Raw genomic sequence first — 19,673 nt, forward strand, 5'->3', positions numbered from 1 at the left:
CCACGCCAAATGTGGAAGTTGGGTCGAGTGACTCAGCTTTAACAAGGTAGAGACGGATCGGTTCGTTCATGTGAAGTGCGTACATCGGCCGGAACCACTTTGCGTCGGCCGATTCAACTACTTTATTACCTTGAAGCTTCAGATCCATACACCCAAAGCATCGAGGATTGAAGTAGCTAACCAATCTGATTCATTTCATTTGGCCGGCCCGAAGCCTGTCACGAAAAGCTATGTTTGAAACGATAACAAGACGACGAGACGGAAGAAGGGACAAGCAACTGCCTCACCTGGAGCGAGGCTCGTGACATCTTCTTCCTTTACCGAATCTCCCGCTCAAAGGTCATAATAAACCGGTGCTCCTTAAACCGCGTCTGCTTCCTGGTCTTCAACATTAAATTAACACCGTGTGCCAAAGGAACCCCCTTTGAGCCATGTAATAAACTTGATGTTTTCAACTGGAGTAGTTCCCCAACAGCTGAAAAAACAAGAAGTAATTCCAGTCTTGAAAAAAGGAAACACAGAATGTGCTGCCAATTACCGTCCGATCTCCATTTTGTCATTCTTCAGCAAAGTTGTTGAAAAGTGTTTTGTAAATTGCTTGACGAAATATCTATTCAAATTCCCCATTCTCTCACCTCATCAATATGGCTTTCGGGCCAGTTTGTCGACTGACTGCGCCGTGCTTTCTTCCACAGATAAAATTAAAACTGCAAGAGACTCGGGATGCGCTGGCGCGTTATTTGTCGACCTTAGCAAAGCATTTGATTCCATTAATCACAATATCTTGTTAGCTAAACTTGAAGCCATAGGTGTAGCTGGTCCAGCTCTAACTTTCATTAGTAGTTATTTGTCAAATAGGAAGCAGGCCGTATTTATATCTAACGTAACATCAAGTTTCAAAACCACAAATAAAGGCGTCCCACAAGGATCAATCCTCGGGCCAATCTTATTTTTAATCTACATCAACGATCTTCCCACCTGCCTTACTAGCTGTGAAGCATTTCTTTATGCAGATGACACGACCATATTATCATCTAGTACAATTGCCTCCCTTACGTCTAACCTCAGCAATGATTTCAACAATATTTTGCTTTGGGGTCGTAATAACTGTCTACACATTAATGCAACTAAGACAACTTTTATGGCTTTTCATTCGCATCAAAAGCCACTCACCTGCAATCCAGTTATCTTGTCGAACAATTATTCAATACCTATGGGTAACCGATGTTCATTCCTGGGTGTTGTTCTCCGTAGAAATTTGAAGTACACTGACCATATTGCCCATGCGCAACGGAAAGCTGCCTTCGGCATTCGCATCCTCCTAAAGGCCCGCCCATTCTTTAAAACTCCCACACTAATCTTACTTTACTTTGCTTTTGTTCACAGTCATTTCTCGTACTGCGCCGCCTCTTGGGGCAATACATACCCGAACGACTGATTTCCTCTACAACACCTGCAGAACCAAGCTATTCGGATCATCACTTTCAGTCCATACCGGACTAAAGCTTCATTGTTACTTACAGAATTTCGTATACTCATGGTCTCAAATCTCGTGAAATTCAGCCTCCTTGTTTACCTGTTCAAATCTGTGCATGACCTGTGTTCATTTAGCATATTCACCCACGATTCACTAAAAAATTTGAATTCCACCAGGTTCGCTTCGACTGGCAACCTACTTCTACCTAAAATACGCACCAATTATAACAAGCTGAATACTACTTTTGTGCCTCTAAATAATTGGAATTCTCTCCCGACAGAAATAAAACAATCGCTATCTTTACCAAGCTTTAGGAACAATCTCCGTGTATGTTTACTCAACCTGAATGAATGATTTGCGTAACTGGTTGGACCCTATGTTTTTACGCTGTATCTGTCATTGCACTCCTGCCCTGTTTATTACTTTACAATTTTTGGACATTGTTTTCAGCGATCTTTGTTAAATTTCGCACGGTGCACATATAACATCCATAAAAAGCTATTTGAGTTGTATTTCGCACTAACGCATTATACCTTTTTTTCACTGCTTACTTCGCTGCAGAATCGAATTTTTTATTTTCTATCGGTAATAGGAGGTCCCCCTCCAGCCTCGTGCTCTGGGACCTGCATCTGTATATTTTGTTATGTGAATATGTTTTCGGCAAATAAATTTCTTCTTCTTTTTTAAAAAAAACGAATTCCTAAATCATTCGCTGATAAAAAAAGAACACACTTCCAGGTCTAGAACAGCAGAAAAAACTGGGTTTTATTTAAAGAAGCCTTGTTGAATGCCAGGGACCACTGTGTGCCGAAATTACGTATCTGCCGTTCAATTCAGAGTCCTTGACTTACACCTTCGCTTACACCTATATGTAGGTGACCCTATTTCCCCGAAACCCAAATACTAACACAACGGAACGCAATGGAAGCCCCGATGGGAATGTAGACGTTGTTGACGTTTACAAACGGCTTCCCGTTCTCGAAGGTTCGGTTCCGCCGCTCGCTTCGTACGTTTGCGTTCCACTTCACGTTGTCGAAGTTCCGATACCACCGCTCGACGTTCTCGAACCGACGCTGCTTGACGTTGCCGAAGCTCAGGATCCGCTGCTCGGCGTTGACGCTTCGAAGCTGCTTCGCGCTGACGAAGCTCAGGGTCCGCCGCTCGCTACAAGCGTTTGCGTTCAGCGTCGCGTGCCCTTCGCTTTGCAGCTTTGTCTTGAGTGGACGTAACGTTGCTATTTGTGTTTGGGCTGATGCTGACGCATGCTTGCGTCAGCCCACTCACTGACGGGACTGTTGCTTCCATCACACTTCATCGGACGCATCAATGGAGTCAACCGAAGCAAGCGCTGCAATGAACGCGCGCAGCGCTCTACCCGCTTTATATTCACACTTGAAGGAGAGGAGACTAGAGGAGGAGAGTTGCGCATGCGCCGCGAGAGCAGAAGCGAGAACGTAGGAGAAGCACGAACAGGTGGTAGGAGAGAAGTGGAGAGAGTAACGCGCAGCTGTTGGAGAGCGGGAAGGAGGAGAGTTGCGCATGCGTAGTGTTAGTGCGGACGCCGACGCCGCGGGGCATACCCTCGAGCAAAAGATGCTCCGCATCTAAAAGAAACGAGCCTTCAAAGCTGAGCAGCGTTCGAATCAGCCTGATTCCTGGCATAAATATATGCAAGTGTCCCGCAACTGCAAAGCCGTGATTAAAAAGCAAACAAATTTAAAAGGACAATGAAGTGAATTTCTCGAGCTCCCGATTTTGCTTACACTGCGTATGCTAGCTCAAATTACTACATTTTTAATCGTTCGTCCGGTCGATAAGTCGGTAATGATATTATAAAGCGGGAAAGAAGAAAAACTACCATGCGCAGTCTGTGGCGGCCGCTCCAACTAAAGGCTATGACGTCGGGATTAGGTGGCACCATGATTGGACAATTTCCAAGGTTAGCATTCAAACAAGTTTCGGTTTCGGTTCTGTAAAACAACATGTTTGACATCCGACGGAAGCGTTGAATGTGCATTCTCGATATCTCAGTAATCGTCGTACCGTGCTTCTGCCATGTTGTCGGCTGTAACATGCTTAAGATAAGCCTCCCAGGACGGCTTGGCACCGTAGAAATCACTAGCCGAGGCCTACGCAGTGGATGAACGCCCTCCACGTCACCGCAGACGCTCAAAGGCCAAACGCTTTCCCGCGTATTCGGAGCTTGCCTCACGCATGCCTGTATCGTAAAAAGCGTGTTCGCACCAGGCCAAGGGTGAGCTGATTCTGACCTATGCCCTCTGCCTGCCCGCAAGCAGTCGGTGCTTGTGGCAACAGCACGCCAACGAGAACTGGCTGGCGCGTCAGTGTGAGTCTGCGCGCGTTCTGCGAACTCGCTCGTGGAGCAGTGAAAATTACGGCCCAACAATGGTGAACTCAGGTTAGAAAACATCGGTCGCAAACGAAAAAAATCAACTTACAAGAAAAAGCATGCCCCCTCAGGGATTCGAACTTGCAACTTGCAAAACAAAAATCCTAGCGGGTCAGACCACTCGACTACGAGCCAGCACTGCCGAAGTGAGATATAAAGGTATATAATGTACCATCAATTTACACTTTTATTAGGTTTGGCCTTTAAAGTTCTTTGGGTGACTCTTTGCTGTATAGCGCTCGTGCAGCAAACGTCCCCCAAACTTCCACAATATCTCACGTCTAGCAATTGCATTTCTTAGACGGAAAAGCGTTCGCAGATGAGTGGTTATGCTGCTGACCGCTGTGCTTGTTCACCCAGAGCGAAAAAATTTCTTCCGGCTCTCTAGTTTTGCGCTGCGCGGTACAAGTTTCAGTTGATTTTATTTCCTTAGTACCTATATTGACTTCGCTGACTCTTTTCCCGCCTTCAAGTGGCATCAGAGGTTCCTACTAGCGTAAAGTCAGCGAAGCGTCGCGTGTGCACTTGTGCAGCGCTTGCGTGGAGCGACCCGGACTCGGAGCTTGATACAGTGTACAAACTAACAAGGTAAAGAAAGGCACATTCTTCCATCCACAAATGTGTTGTGGCTTAGTTTCAACTGAGCGAGCGAATTGCGACGACCCGTCGACAGCCCGCGGACTGAACGATGGGCCGACTGACTCGGTCGGAAGGTCGGCGATCTGTGCAGTAGTGCAGCAAATTGGCAGCTCATCTCCTCCTGACGTCACAGAAAAACGCCACAGAACATGGGCGAGGGTGCAGAGAGGAGGACAACATTTTTGAATTGATTTTTCTACGAAATACAGTCGCGTAAACGCTCTCAGAGTGGTCGAAACAAGGCCTAAGGACTCCGGACTACAATTTGCGCTAGTGATCCCGCAATGTTTGGAAATCACTTCAGTGTCCATTTAGGGCTTCCCTTTTCAACAAAACCTTGCCTGGTTTTCTCATGGACAACCCGAAGGAATTCTGGAACACCATTAATCCTAAGCAACGTAAAGGGAGCAAAACCGCCGCTTCAACAAACAGACTTCTTTCTCCTTTCGAAATAGCTCAGATGCATAAAAGAACATTCTTCTCGTTCTTCACCACTGAAAGCTTTCCACTGCCTCTGCATGTTGCTTGCCTTTCATCCTGAGTGCCCCGTAATGTCTTATGCTTTGATTACCTTGGAGGGCGTTTCAAGAGCCATACAACATTTACCTAACAGATGTGGTCCCGGTCCTCATCAAATATCGAAATTAATAAAGCTAACGTTGATGCAATCTTCCTCTTTTCTTTTATTTCAGCTATCCCCCGATGAAAACGTCTTGCCTAATGACTGAAAGTTACCTTTAGTTGTTCCCATTTATGAGGCTGGTGACAAGGTAGACTTTTCTAATTACGAGCCCGTAGCTTTGACTTCTATACCTTGAAAAAGTGTGCAGCATATTCTGTGCACTTTCATTATGCAGCATCTGTCTTCCAATAATCTTTTTTTCCAAATCAGCAGGGTTTTCAATGTGGGAATCCCTGAGAATCTCATCTGTTCGAATTTATAACGGCTATCCACACCAGTGTACACTCAAGCAAGCAAACTGACACAGTTTTTGTGGACTTTTCAAAAGCTTTTGATTTAGCTCCTCATGAGCGCCTAGTAACAAAACGACAAAGCTTCTACCTCAACAGCACCATGATAATGGGGATAAAAATTTCTTAATGAATAGATCTCAGTCTGTCACAATTAATTATACCATCTAGTCACATTTTCAGTCATATCCGGGGTGCCGCAAGGTTCTGTGTTGGGTCCGCTATTATTTTTGATGTGCATCAATGACATCCCCGACTACATTTCATCTCAGATCCATTTCTGTACTGACTATTATGTTCTGTACCGAGAAACTAACTGCATCAATCATTCTATACTTCTACAAAAAGACAAACGCCATATCACCTAGGTGCGCTAAGTGGCTAATGCGCGTAAAAATTGAAAAAACTAACGTCATGACATTCACCAACGAACGTTCACCTGTCACCTTTGATTATTCTAGTCATGACGACAACATTGCGTGTGCAACCCATTACAAACACCTAGGCGTAATTCTCACCCCCAATCTTACATGGAACGCCCATATAGACTACATTACAAACAAAGCAAGCAACATCCTGGCACTACTACGTAAATCCTTTTACATGGCCACAACGGAAACCAAACTGACTGCATACACCTTCTTTCTAAGCGCACAACCCAAGTACGCGGCTATCATCTGGAACCCTCATCAAACATATCTTAGGAAATCCCTCGAAGCAGTCCAACATCGCGCTATTCGCTTTATTTTCTGTAACTACACGCGTGACAATATAACCCATCTGCGAACTAGACTAAACTTGAAAACCTTGCAACAACATCGCCACAACTTCCTACTTCCATATTTTTCAAAATTTACAGTAGCGCATATTCGTTTTGTAATTTACACATCCAGCCGGGATCACCCATCTCCCTCCGAACCAATCACCCGTTAAAAGTATCCATACCATTTGCACGCACTAACGTACAAATATTCACCACTATTATTAGCGATAAAACTATAGAACAACCTGCCTTGCCACATTGCCATCATCAGTAACTACGACGCATTCTTCAGAGCCCTGTCAGACATGTAAACACTTTCCGTGAGCAACAGTTATGTTGGTCTGTTCCATTTAGTGTCAACTAGATTTCTTTACTATTCAAAGTTGCATTGTTTTTATTTATATAACATTAATTTCGTTGATGTGCTTTCCCTACGTATGTACACTCGCTAAGAATATTTTATGCCACTTTTACAGTGTGTTACAGTATGTTTATTACTTTTGTTTTGGTTTTTAATTTGCCCCCCATACCCCTTTCCAGGACCACTTAAGGGTACTTTTCATTATAAAAACGATTTCAGTATTTCTGAACAATCACAGGAGTGAGCTGGGAATCCTTCGTTCAGAATGTGATATTGAGTATACTGATACATTTACTACTGGCGTGAGCAAATAAATCTGTTATGTTTGCGTGAAAAGCTAATTCAATACTTCACGCGTGAAGACAATCCACCCTCCCCCCCCCCACCTTTCTCGCCTCTGATTGATTGATCCTGACATGTATTGACCATACCAACACCATGACGCATATATTTTAAGCATTTGGCTGGGGCACGAATGCAACGTTGCAGATCGTTAGTTTCTTGTTATTTAAAGAACAAATAGCTTGCCAGTCATACTGGCCCGTTAGAAAAACGGGTAAACGGGAAGTGTATTTTCATACTTTGCAGGGATCAGCAGAGGGAAGAATTCGTCCAGACATTTTCAGAATGGTCTCATTAATACACCACTAATATGTAAGTGGAGATGCAGCTGACAGAACAGCCCTTGCGCTACAAGAACTCGCACAACGAAACCTCACGACACTGCAACTAATATAAACTACCTGATGAATTGGTTCCTAATAAATTCGATTTTTATGAGAATCTAAATGAAGGCTAATATGCTTTCAGAGTCTAGATAAGCATCCTCTGTTTTGAATACTTATTTTTACACAATATCAGCGTCTGCCACCTTCGCTTTAGTTATGTACCACTGTCAAATACTGCACGGTCCCTGGGTTTAACATTTAAACGAGACATTACCTCGGAATACGCACCTGCAACGAGTAGATAATTGCTTTGGGGTTGCGTGTAGTAACCGCAGTGCTTTAAATTTACATGAAAGAGCTTGTAAAAACTCCAGTACTAATAATGAGACAAGTGAATAGAGTTTGGGGATTTGACGATTTGTGGTGGTATTGGTTGTGGTTTGCGGGAGAGGAAAAGGTCATGCCTATGAATACTGACAACCACCTCGAACGACAAAAAAAAATGTGTCCCTGAAGTTCATATGAAGCTCGCATTCGCAGTGAATGTACTCTTTGGTGGTAAATTTTGTATGCCGCCTGCCGGCAACCTGGTTATTCTCTCGTCGTTCTTGATTCCTTTTTAGAAGGTTCAACATTACAACATCATAGAAACTTCTTTCATCGGCGTCACATCAAAAAATATTTATTCCAAGAGCGCCCAACTACTTTTGTGATACAAATACGTCGTTATTATGTGTTGTACCTTTTTCGCAAGCTTGGTGTAAGCGCTGACCTTCATAGCTTTATAGAAGTAGAGTTGTTCCCATTCTCGTGGCTACTAAAAAAGCATTGATAAAGCAGATAGAAGCACAGGCATTTAAAACGCTCATTCCATATACTTCCGCTGTGGATTCCGTCCTGTTTTTTTAACTTGTATTGAATATAGTCTGTAGGGAGATGGTCTTCGCATTAAATTTATTTCCTGCCCGGGTTTCAACGAGTGTGTTTATTTCAGTGGTATTAGTATTGTTTAACGAGCCGAGTTTCATTTTTCCGTCATAACTCCATGTTTGTTTAGTTAATCACCATGTTCCCCCCTTATGATTTGTTGTTGAGTCGTTGAGCTGCTGAGCAATAATGACGCGGGTTCGATTCCGGTAGCGGTGCGCACTTTAAGTGCACAGCGCTTTAGGGGCTCGCCCTGTCGTCGTAACTCGTTCGCTGTCACAATGTCTAGGGACTGCCGGATTTAATCGGCGCAGAGAGAAAACGTACCCGAGTAGAGCCCCACGGCGTTACGGCGTAACGATGCAAGCGCCAGTGATTCTCTTACATCTCCCCGCTGTTTAGCGCAAACCAAACTGGAGGTAAATTTGAGGCAAAATCTGTGTGTATAACCGGCAGCCCGCACGTCCATTTAGTTAGGAACGCTCGTTAGGTTGATTTTTACGACAGTAAGCGAAAAAATTGGCTTCCAAAAAATGACGCTTTTCAATGAGCAAAGCAAATGAGGTTTATCCTTCATTCGTAGCAATCGGCAAAACACGAAAATGAAATTTGCCTTCACAGGGGTGTTTGAATGTATATTATGCATTGATGTGAACTTGCAAATCGCTATTTATATTTTTCCGGTATGCCACCATTACACGCATCAGCATTAGGCACTAGATTACACGCGCCGGAGCATTCCGTACATCCGATTCAAACCCCAGGCACTCGCAAACCGTGCAAATGAAACAGAACCAGTTGTCAGCGAATCGTTTGGTGAAGTCACAGTATGCTACAGCGAAAAGAGCATGATTTGCGGGTCGGCAGCAGTCTTGAGGGTGTGCTTGGCGACCGACATCCTGCTGGCAGGTTGCTTATGCAAACGTGCGACAACATAGGTCCTGTTCCGTGGCTTGTACGTCATACGCTTGCGTTGGGACAAGCTCAGCTTGTGGAACGTGGCGGCTGTGTTCCACAAGCTGAGCGTTTCACAAGCTGAGCAGCTTTCCACATAGGCAGGGGACGGGTAAACACAGCAGCTTCCGCTGCCACACGCTGCCCTATCGAGGCGCCAACTTTCGACACTCATTAGCGTCATGACGCACTACTTCGTCTCACCTATCCTAGACAGCCGCACCATCTGAATGGACAAGTTTAAATGAAGGAAATCAAGCCCGTTCACACAGCCATCCAGTCATGACTTAATGGCTCAGTCGGTAGAGCGTTTCACACCTCCCGTTGCGGTCAGAGTGATAGCGGGCTCGAAACCCAGCGCCGCCACACCAATGGAACTTTTTCTGGTATGTCATTTCCGTGAAGCATGACGTCGGTGAGGTTTGTGTGCCCCGTCATAAGACACTGTCGTGTTAAAAGACCAGAAATCTGGCTCGCCCTGTTCCAGGCAGAAGGTGAGCGAGCACTGCGAAGGCGGGAGAGTTTAAATGCATTGGAAAGACCTCCGTTCAATTGATCTATAGAGGAGTGAGACGGCGAGGCAAAGAACGTGATGGGTGGTAACAGTGAGCGGATAACTGTAACGCAGCCCATTATGGCGAATCACTGCTCTGCCGCTCCGACAGCTTTTACGTTGGGTAGAACAGCTTTATTTTTTTAGATGGAAGCGAAAAGCGAAAACTCCTGTGTATCGAGCTTTAGGGTAAGTTTAAGATCTCCAGGTGGCCGAAGATAATCCACAGCCCTAAATACGGCGCCTCACATCCCAGGTCTAGCTTTGGCGGGTTAAACCTCACATACATTCATTGAAGTTCCCAAACACAAAGACCGTCCACGAAGATGGTCTGCCCAACCTGCTCATAAGCACAGCTCTTAAGTAGACGAGATAAATAAATATGTTTTCTTGCCAATGACGATTAATAAAAAATATGTTTATAGAAAGAAAGCTAATGTTTATGCTACGCCCGACGATAGGATCAAGGTTGGCAGAGATTTGGTAGTCGTTGCTGGACTCGTCTTGGGCCGCTAGTGCACTTTCACGCGCACCGGCATTTTGCTTTTTATTCTGCGCATTTTGCGCTTCTAAAAAGCGCGTTTCGTTCGGCGAATGAATAGTTTTTCACAAGGGTCGGCTCCTGCTTTTCCTTATAACTCTTTAAAAAACAGCATTTATTTTACAACGCAGCTTTCGTTCCTTCTAGAAACATCCTACATAGTGCGACAATTTCATTTATATTCATTTGGTCGAGGACGAGGCATTATACACTCTGCGTGACACCCAGTGTTCAGTTGCAAGCCCCTTCACGCGTGATACAATCGATATTGTGACCAAAATTACAGAAAGTGAACCCTGTACTCCCATTTGCGGGAACAGCACAACTTTAATTGTAGTATTGAATAAGTGAAATATTATTCGTAAAAAACCTGCGCGAAGGGTGAATTGAATAAGAACTGAGCCTTGCAGACGGTGGGCTTAGCGTTCAATGTTTAATACTAGCGTAAGGGTTGAGCCCTGCGACATGCCGATCACGGAATATTTTACTCGTCGTACGCAGAGGTCGTGGCCGGAGAGCAACTTACACCCCAACCCGTGGCGTTAGGTCTAACGTGGGGCTGCCGAATACCTCCGTCGTCCTTTCCTTTGTAGCATATCAACCTTTGTGCAAGTGAATTAGAAAGTAGATAATACAGAGAGCTTCACATGAAGAGGCATCAAATGTCCGAGCTAAAGCCTAATTCGGTTGTTTTACGCCAAATCGCAGTTGTACTGTTCTTCTCCGTTACGGTTACGTTATGGACGGCAAAACAATACTGCGGTCAAGGAAACATTTGTCCTACTGCAAGTCAGCCATTGTTTTGTCAATAGGTCTCCCGTGCCCTTTCCGAAGCTGTGCATGAGGTGGGTCCCTCTCTCTGCATTCACTGCGACCCTGTATGCTATGACCCAAGCACTATTCTTTACTTTTGTAGCTATAGCTTTCGCCAACAGCCCAAAGCCTTTCATTCTGACGTTTCGCGACAACTCTTCAGGCGGGCTTGGCTTTTATCAGCAGTTATAAATGGTCCTCTCTGCCTCTGCCGTGCGAAACACAGGTTGACCACGGCAGACCACCCCTTTATTAACGGGCGTACACAGAAACTCAACGAAACGCTCTAACCATGCTGTCTGTGTATCTCAAGTCCATTGCGATTGGTACGATGCTTCACCTTACGTAGCAATGCCCCACAATTTGTCTCATCACGGCACTGAGCGGGTATTCCAATGTTTGTCACTGGCAAAATTGAGATTCCAGGCATACAGCCACTCTCAGATCGACGCCACATGTGTACTTTCTAGCAAGCATTTACTCATTGACGCAATGTCAAATATTTCTCTTGCGCTTGGTGTTTTAGATATCTTGAAAAATAAACGGAAGAAATGAGTAGCTCTGCCCTGTGCCATCAATCTCAAAATAAACACCCGAATGAAACCACGTAAGGCACAGAAATGTCAATTTACTTACGTTGTTTTTAACAACACAACTTGTTCCAAACGTGAAAATACAAAGCAAGGAAAGGAAATTGGGATCTCCGGAAATGAAATAACTTACATGGACGCCCTGCTTGTGCATACAAATCTCTCGAAGTGGGACCTGAAATTTGAAGTAGAGAGGCCAATTAGAGAACCAGTCGAGGATACAGATCTTGGAAATTGATATTATTGCATTTAACAAGGGCGAATTCCTGCGTTTCAATGCCAGGAAACTTAACGCTCCTAGCTACGAGAACATCGAAGTGGTCCACACGATCAAGGTAAAAGCAGGCGTTGTCTACTCAGTGCTTGTGCGAATTTGTGCAAAATAAATGAAAAGAGAAATGGATTAACAAGGGCCCAAAATTGTAACATGAAGGCATTTATCTAAACGAAAACCTGACAGTGCATTTAAAGACTATTGTAGGATAGCCTAAACGTTGCCAAAGGAAAAAATGCTCATTCATTTGGATATGTAAGGTCATGGCGTTCATTAAAAAGTAGACCATGCCAAATCGGGTAAAAAAAGCATTAAATTAGGAAAACAAAATCGCTTGTTGTTTTATACTCAAGAAGCAAAAGGGGGAATTGTAGCACACAAAAATGTATTTCTTTTTGCCAATACACAGTAATGAAAGTTGTCTGCTACAACAAAATTGCTTATATATTTTGAGGGCAGCCTCGCCGCTCGATCTGTACTTATCTTGAGTATTACTACCATCACAGATAGTCACTGTGAAAGTTTCAAATAGTTTTTAGTCGTGCTTATTTTGTACAGTGCAGGCAAACGAGGTGCCATGAAACTGTTAGCTCGTTGCGAATTGTTGCGCCATTCAGAGTCGCAGTTTTATGAGGTTGACGTGGTAACTTTCGCTGTCGTGTGTCGATAAAGTTGGGGCTGTATAGAGGCCACCAAATAAAAATATTACGCTGTCCTTAAACATGCTTTCACTATTTTTGTACAAGCAAAGCAAAAACTGCTAGATAAATTAGGAATACGTAGGAGTTAACGCAACTCGGAGGCCTAATAATGGCATACCCGGGTTGAAGGGAATATGCGAGGTGCATTGTTGGAGATCACTGTTGGGCTTGAGACTGTAGTTTTTCAGGACATTGAACAGTGGCAAGGGCCTCTAGAAAACGTTGGCCGCGTATCTGCTCCTTTCGTTGCAAATGTCGTCAAAAGCCTCAAGAAATAGGAGATGTAACAAGAAATGTGCTGCGTCTCCGTCTCCCGGGAGAAAACGCAACCAGCTGTGAGTGCGGAGTACATGATACACACATGAAGAGGATGGGGGGGGGGGGGGGGGGCATTTTCCAGCGCTTTTATTGCAAATCGCACCCCCGGCCGGCTCTACGGGTGTAGTACGGGGGGCCAGCATTATCTGGTGCAACTTTCTTGGGCGCCCGCTCCCCTCTATCCTGCCAGTCGTTTTCCCAGCCCCACTGGAAGAGCAATTTCGGTTTTGGCATCGTGGGCTTGTCGTAAGACGCCCACGACGTGCGTCCGGTGAGCCAGATATCTCGCCTCTCGCGTACGATGGCGCATACGACCGTCGGGCGGCCGCAGCCAATTAGAGCACCATTGGGGACCGCGCGTGAAAACGGCGTCACTGCGTAAGCTTCGTGCAAGGCCCCGAGGAGGCGCTTGTACAAAGTTCGAAAATTCCGCTCTACAGCGATCAGCCGGTCATGCGAAGGATGGGGCTCCCACCGCATGCCCCTACAGCGCATTTCGTTTCAGCCTTCTCCATATTTTTCACAGGTGGTTTGTATCAATGGGTTAGATGGCTCATTAGAGCGCGTATTTGGCTGCGACGAAAGCTCCAGCGAGCACGAAAGCTCCAGCGAGAACGAGTTACGGCAGAAGATAGAGATAACGCGGTACGCATCGAGCAGGAACAGTGAAAATGCGGACACCGGTAGACACACGTTTCCAGCGTCACCAACAGTACGAAACAGCGGAATTATCGGTGCTAAACATTACCGTACGGCTTTACTGTGCATACAAAACATAGAGTATAGCATAATAGCACTATTTTATTTTTACTTCAGGTGGATAAATATTATCCTTTTCGCTTCACATTTATCTTCCACATACATAGATGGGGCGCCATAGTGTACCGAAAAATGGATAAAACCATAGAGCTAAGACAGTTGGTGGAGCGACGATGATGACGCACAGCACGCCTAAGTTGGAGCGTGTCTCTCAAATTGATGCGTGCGGCTAGTCGCGGCAGCCATATATCCTACCTATCGTGCATCGGCGCGGACCGCTGCGTTGTACATCTGTCTCGCGCTTAACCCAGCGGCGTGCACGGAAAGGAAGCAGCTGCTCCAGCATCTAGCAGCAGTAGCAGCACCGTTCCCGTAATACGGCACAAGAGCCAAACAAAGCTTCGCGAATCTATACCTATAAGAAGAAGTGCCCGACTGACTAAGTGATTTTATCAAAGCCGAGCTAGCAATGCTCCACTTAGGCTTGAAACTTTGGGACTACTAAAGCGGGATATTTGGGAATAGCACTCCAACCATAGATGAAGGGAAAATTGTCCTTTCAAGAATTAGGGATTTTCACGCTCACGCATTCAGATATTCAAGTTATTTGGGCTTATACAGGTCGCTCGTACAAGCCTTAAAAATTTGTTCACTATTTTGCCATAACCAAGGCGAATGGTGCAAATTTGCAGTTGAGAGTAATTAAGTGTTCTTAAAGTTTTCTGAATGTATATTTCTTCTAGTGGAATATCTAATTTATTTTTACTAAGAAAATTTACTAATACAAATGCACAAAACGAATTTTCATTCGCCCTGCGACCCCGTAAAAAGTGGCGAAAAGAATTTTTCGCAATTACGCCCCTGATGACCAGGCCGACAAAAACCTGGCAGACGATATCAACGCAAAGGGAAACTCCCGCTCTGGAGGTTTCAAATTTTATGACGACGTTCCTATCTAGTTTTTACAGGTCAATATTGCTGCTATATATAAATTCGCCATGGAGGGAGTGAGAAGTGGTAATTATTTATTCAAAAATTTCTCTTTTTACCGCCGAACGTTTTAATTTCCCAAGAAGTTTTCAATCTCTAGAAACTGCTCTACAAAATGCATTTCTAAGAGCCACCTAACGTAGGGAAGAGAGTTCTTACGAAAATTCCGTATTTTTACAGGTTGATCGCTAACTATTGGGCCTGTTTTTACTATGTGTAATTTTTGCTTACAAATGATTTTCATAGAAATGCACATAAGCAATGGAAAACGTTTGTCCCTAGAAAAATGTATACCGAGATAGGTTCATTGACTGATTGAGCAACTTTTATTTGCCCAGGTTGGTCGCTTAGCCGTCGGTCGGGAGCCCTTCGTACCAGGTGACGGTCGTGGCCAACTGGACGAGCCGGATCTGGATACGGGGGTCGAAGCTGAGTATCGCGATCTCCCACTGCTCCTTTGAACTTAAGGTGAGTGTAGGCTATCCTGACTTACTGTTTTGCGGGTCACTTCTCCGCAGAGGACAGTTCCATATCATGTGATGCAGTGTTGTACACGTTCTTCTAAAATAGGAACGAAAGCTCGTTCCTCGATCCTTCCCAATTTTGAAGCAAGTTCCCGTTACAAGTTCCTTTATTGCGAAAGGAACGCGCTCCAGTTCCACTTCGAAAATTGGTAGTCGTTACATTAACGTTACAGTTAGGGTTTTAAATTAAAATATAGTGTCGGATAATCCTGGGGCAAAATTAAACGAGAAATTTAAAACTCACATTGAACTACGCATATTATACGAATATTAACACCGCCGGCAGCAGATTAGCTGTAGATAAAAATAATCAAAAGAAACTCTCCTAGGCGAATTTTTTCAGGGAGCACCGGAAAAACTCCAGAAGGCTCTAGGACATTCGGTGCAGGATGTTTCGGTGCGGAAATTTCGGTGTACGGACATATCGGTGTATGGGCGTCTCGGTGCATGGACATTTCGGTGTACGGACATTTGGGTGTGCAAACTTTCCGGCTACCAAATTATCCGGTGCTTGCCTGTTTGCGACAGCCGTTATATTTTTATTTGAGCTTAACGTGGGTTATGGACGAAAATCTGGAGCAGTGAATTTATTTTTCATTTTTTTAGAAATTCCACATTTATCTATTTTTGTTTAATACCTATTCCTTGGGACACCTGTTATGCTGCCGATTGAATTCTTTAGCACACGTTTGTTTTTTATTTGCGACAGGTTGTTAATTTATATTCGCTCTTTTTTAGCTAAGACAATTAACCGGTGGTTACGATGGTCCGACGCTTTTTTTGTATTCTTTAAAATCACACAACCTCAAATTACATGAATTACATGCACAGTCCGAATATCCAAAACGTAACAAACATTAGCTAGTGCCCCATAATGCAGAAAACCTTACGAAGGGTATTACGTAGGCTGGGCTGCCTTGCTAAAATGAATTTGCGAACACTGGTCTAGGATATTGTCGGGCCTTTTTGAAAACAGCCTCAGCTTCTAATGTCTTAAATGTTGATTAAGCGCGTACGGGTTCTACATAGAAAATTGCACCCATACTGTTCGGGAAAACCAACCTTCGTTTTATGTTTACATGCCTACATTCACCACATTTTAATTCTTTGTCCTAGCGACCCACCCCCTTCCCCGCCTGCACGCTCTAATCTTGACCAGATTTCGTTTTCAGTCATATTATTTTCGGTTTCCCCTGAAAATCCTACAGGCGTGGCGGAGTTCAGGGTCTCCGAAGCCTCACCACAGTGATACAGGAAAAAGCTTTACATTTACCAGGAGCTCACGAAACCTCTATAATGTGCAACAAAAATCCACCCAAAAAGCCGCTGAGAACCAAATGGCCACTAACATTTGCTGGCTACGCCCTTCCGCGCGTCGCGGCCATACCGATGGCGCCCCAACTCCAGGAATCGCTCTTTCTTCGCCTTCAGTCTCCCCACTGAGAATTAACTCTTCAAGTCGCACATATCATGGACACCCCAGGCATACATTGCTTTCTCCCATTATAAGGAGCAAAAAAAATTGAATATGCTAGTGTGACGAGAGCGGCAACAGTCGTCTTCAAGTTTTTGAAGTCCAGTTGACGCAATGGTGAACCACAAGTGACACACCTGTATCTCTACTAAGGGTGCTAGTAGCCGACGGGGCTCAGCCTTCCTCTCCCCTAAGTAACGCCACCGTAAGTGCGATCGTTCGTTGGTTAGTTTTAAGTAGAACCGACACCGAATGCAACGAATACGAGATTGATTGAGAAAATAAATAAAACGGAATGCACACGCGCCTAATCTACCTCGTTTCCTGTTGTTTTTTTCGCGGATGTTTTGGTGTGGGGGTGGTAGGATGGACTATAAGCAGCAGCGTCTTGCACCGTTGGGTGAAGTGAAAGCAAAGCGCTTTGGTAACCCTTAAAGTAGTAGGGTTGTTCACATGAATGTTAAAATATAAAAAAAAACAAGGTTGAACGGATGCAAATTAACAACGTTAATTTTTACCATCTACTACAGAAATTTGGTTTTACGTGGCACTGCTCCGCCAGGGTTTAGCGTTCGCTTCCACACATGGCGGCGCAAGCACAAATGTCGAACGTTAAATCGTATCAAGCCACGAAATTACAATATTAAAGCTAAAATGTTCAAACAATTCCTTGGACATCTGTGACTCAAAATGTCTGGGCCAAGACGTCGTGCACCAAAATGTCCGTGCACAGAAATGTCCGCACCGAAACGTCCTGCACCTAAATGTCCGACACCGAAATCTCCGGATCCCGTATTAGACAATCTTTCCCCGCCAGGGACCAATTCTATCAGCCAGACGCGCGTTCTCGCCTCCCAAGGCAAACGATGACAGATGTAAAGCATTCTCGCGGCTACGCTATTCACCCGCCGAACGCCGCGTAAGTTCAACCAGCATGAAAGCAAGCACAAGCTGCGGTTAAGGCTGAAAGTTGGGCTAGTTGGTGTTGACTTCGATGCATATTACCAGCGAAAAAACAGACAGGGACGAGGAAAGAAGCAGACGGGACACTCGCTAGACTTCAACTGAAAAGTTTACACAAGAAACACGTAATATATGAAAATGACCCGCCGCGGTGGCTCAGTGGCTAAGGCGTTGAGCTGCTGAGCACGAGGTCGCGGGTTCGATTCCCGGCCGCGGCGGCCGCTTTTCTGATGGAGGCGAAAAGCAAAAATGCCCGTGTGTACGAGATTTCGGCGCACGTTAAAGATCCCCAGGTGGTCAAAATTAATCCGGAGCCCTCCACTACGGCGCGCCTCATCGCCTGCGTTGCGTCGGCGCGTTAAACCCCACAATCAATCAAATCAATATATGAAAATGCCAACAGGCAAGGATGATAGACCTTGCAAGTGATAAAAACAAACAAAAGCGATAAAACCGTCCACAATCTTAAATGCGTATGACCCACACAACCAAATTACATCCCGCGCATGCGGCCTTGCAAAAAATTCAGCTCGTTTGCCGTCTGAGCGATGGAAGGCTTACTGATACAGTTAACTGCCTCCTTTTGAATATAGAAAGCCTCAGAAATTTCGCTCTTTGCTTGGTCGCGCCCGCTATCTAAGACACGTGTAGCGCCAAATGCTGGAACACAACCAGGACACCGCTTACAATGGTCGGCCAAGTGGCCCCCCCCAGCAAGCGATGAAACTGCAGCCCGAAGCTCCCTCAGACGGTCACTTATACATCGCCCCGTCTGCCCTACATAGCATTTGCCGCAGGGCAAGGGAATGCTGTAAACAACGCCAGTTCTGCAGGGAACAATCCTGGTGGTATGCTTTATTGTGCAGCCTTGCCTCTTATCTTCATTGACAGCTGGGCACATCCGCAACAGCTTCCCAGGGGCAGTAGCCAGTACATTTACACCGCATTTTTTGCCCACTTTTTTCAAGCGGTGTGTGAGCTGATGAACATATGGTACTGCTACCCTCCGCAACCTAGGCTGGCTGTCGGCGTCTCCTTTTGGAGAACTAGTACCCGCCTTAACCTTTTTGATGAGGCTTTCAGCCACAGAGGCAACCAGTTCACGGGGGAACCCAGAACATGTCAGGCGGGCCACCTGCGTGTCCATACTTTCAGAAACCCTGTGGCGGCATGACTTGTCCAGGGAGCCGCGCAGACAGTTCATCGCTATACCTCGCTTGACCACCTTTGAATGCGCCGAACCGCAATTTAAAATCTGCTTTTTAGATCGTGGTTGGTATGCCCAGCAAATGTGCTTATCACGCAATTGTAGGTTCACATCTAAAAACTGTATACTGCCATTCACTGGCACCTTATGAGTGAACCTTAAGCCCTTTGAGCTATTCATAAAAATTTTTAACACTCGTTCTACCACAAGCTGTCTGTCCCGACTACTGTCCCCTTTTACAAAAACAATGAAGTCGTCAACGTATCTAAAACATTTCACAATTTCTGAGGCTTTCTATATTCAAAAGGAGGCAGTTAACTGTATCAGTAAGTCTTCCATCGCTCTGACGGCAAAAGAGCTGAATTTTTTGCAAGGCCGCATGCGCGGGATGTAATTTGGTTGTGTGGGTCGTCACATTTAAGATTGTGGACGGTTTTATCTCTTTTGTTTGTTTTTATCACTTGCAAGGTCTATCATCCTTGTCTGTTGGCATTTTCATTTATTACGTGTTTCTTGTGTAAACTTTTCAGTTGAAGTCTAGAGAGTGTCCCGTCTGCTTCTTTCCTCGTCCCTGTCTGTTTTTTCGCTGGTAATATGCATCTAACACAAGCTGCGGCCTGCTGCGTGGTTATTCTTCTGCCTTTGACCTTCGAGGAAGCACTTACGGCTGAAGGACGGGCCAGCTTATAGGATGACCAGCTTATAGGAAGAGAAACGCAGTAGCGACTTGTGGATTTTTGTACTCGAGCCTTGGCATCAAAAACAGCCAAATCCTAGCGATGTAACGGCAGGAAC

The 19,673-nt window shown here is 45.0% G+C and overlaps 1 protein-coding gene across 14 annotated transcripts in view; it reads right to left on the minus strand.

Moving 5' to 3' along the window:
- Positions 1–19,673, minus strand: part of LOC144166588 (uncharacterized) — a 152,050-nt gene that overhangs the window by 112,405 nt on the left and 19,972 nt on the right. For all 14 annotated transcript variants that reach the window (XM_077696090.1, XM_077696088.1, XM_077696089.1 and 11 more), the window contains exon 3: positions 11,802–11,843. In XM_077696090.1, the coding sequence (XP_077552216.1) occupies positions 11,802–11,843 (42 nt within the window). The remainder of the gene's footprint in view (positions 1–11,801; positions 11,844–19,673) is intronic.

This window comes from Haemaphysalis longicornis, unplaced genomic scaffold (assembly GCF_048455015.1).
Source record: "Haemaphysalis longicornis isolate Haplotype H1 unplaced genomic scaffold, Haemaphysalis longicornis Haplotype H1 scaffold_18, whole genome shotgun sequence".
In the NCBI taxonomy this organism is placed as follows: Eukaryota; Metazoa; Arthropoda; class Arachnida; order Ixodida; family Ixodidae; genus Haemaphysalis; species Haemaphysalis longicornis.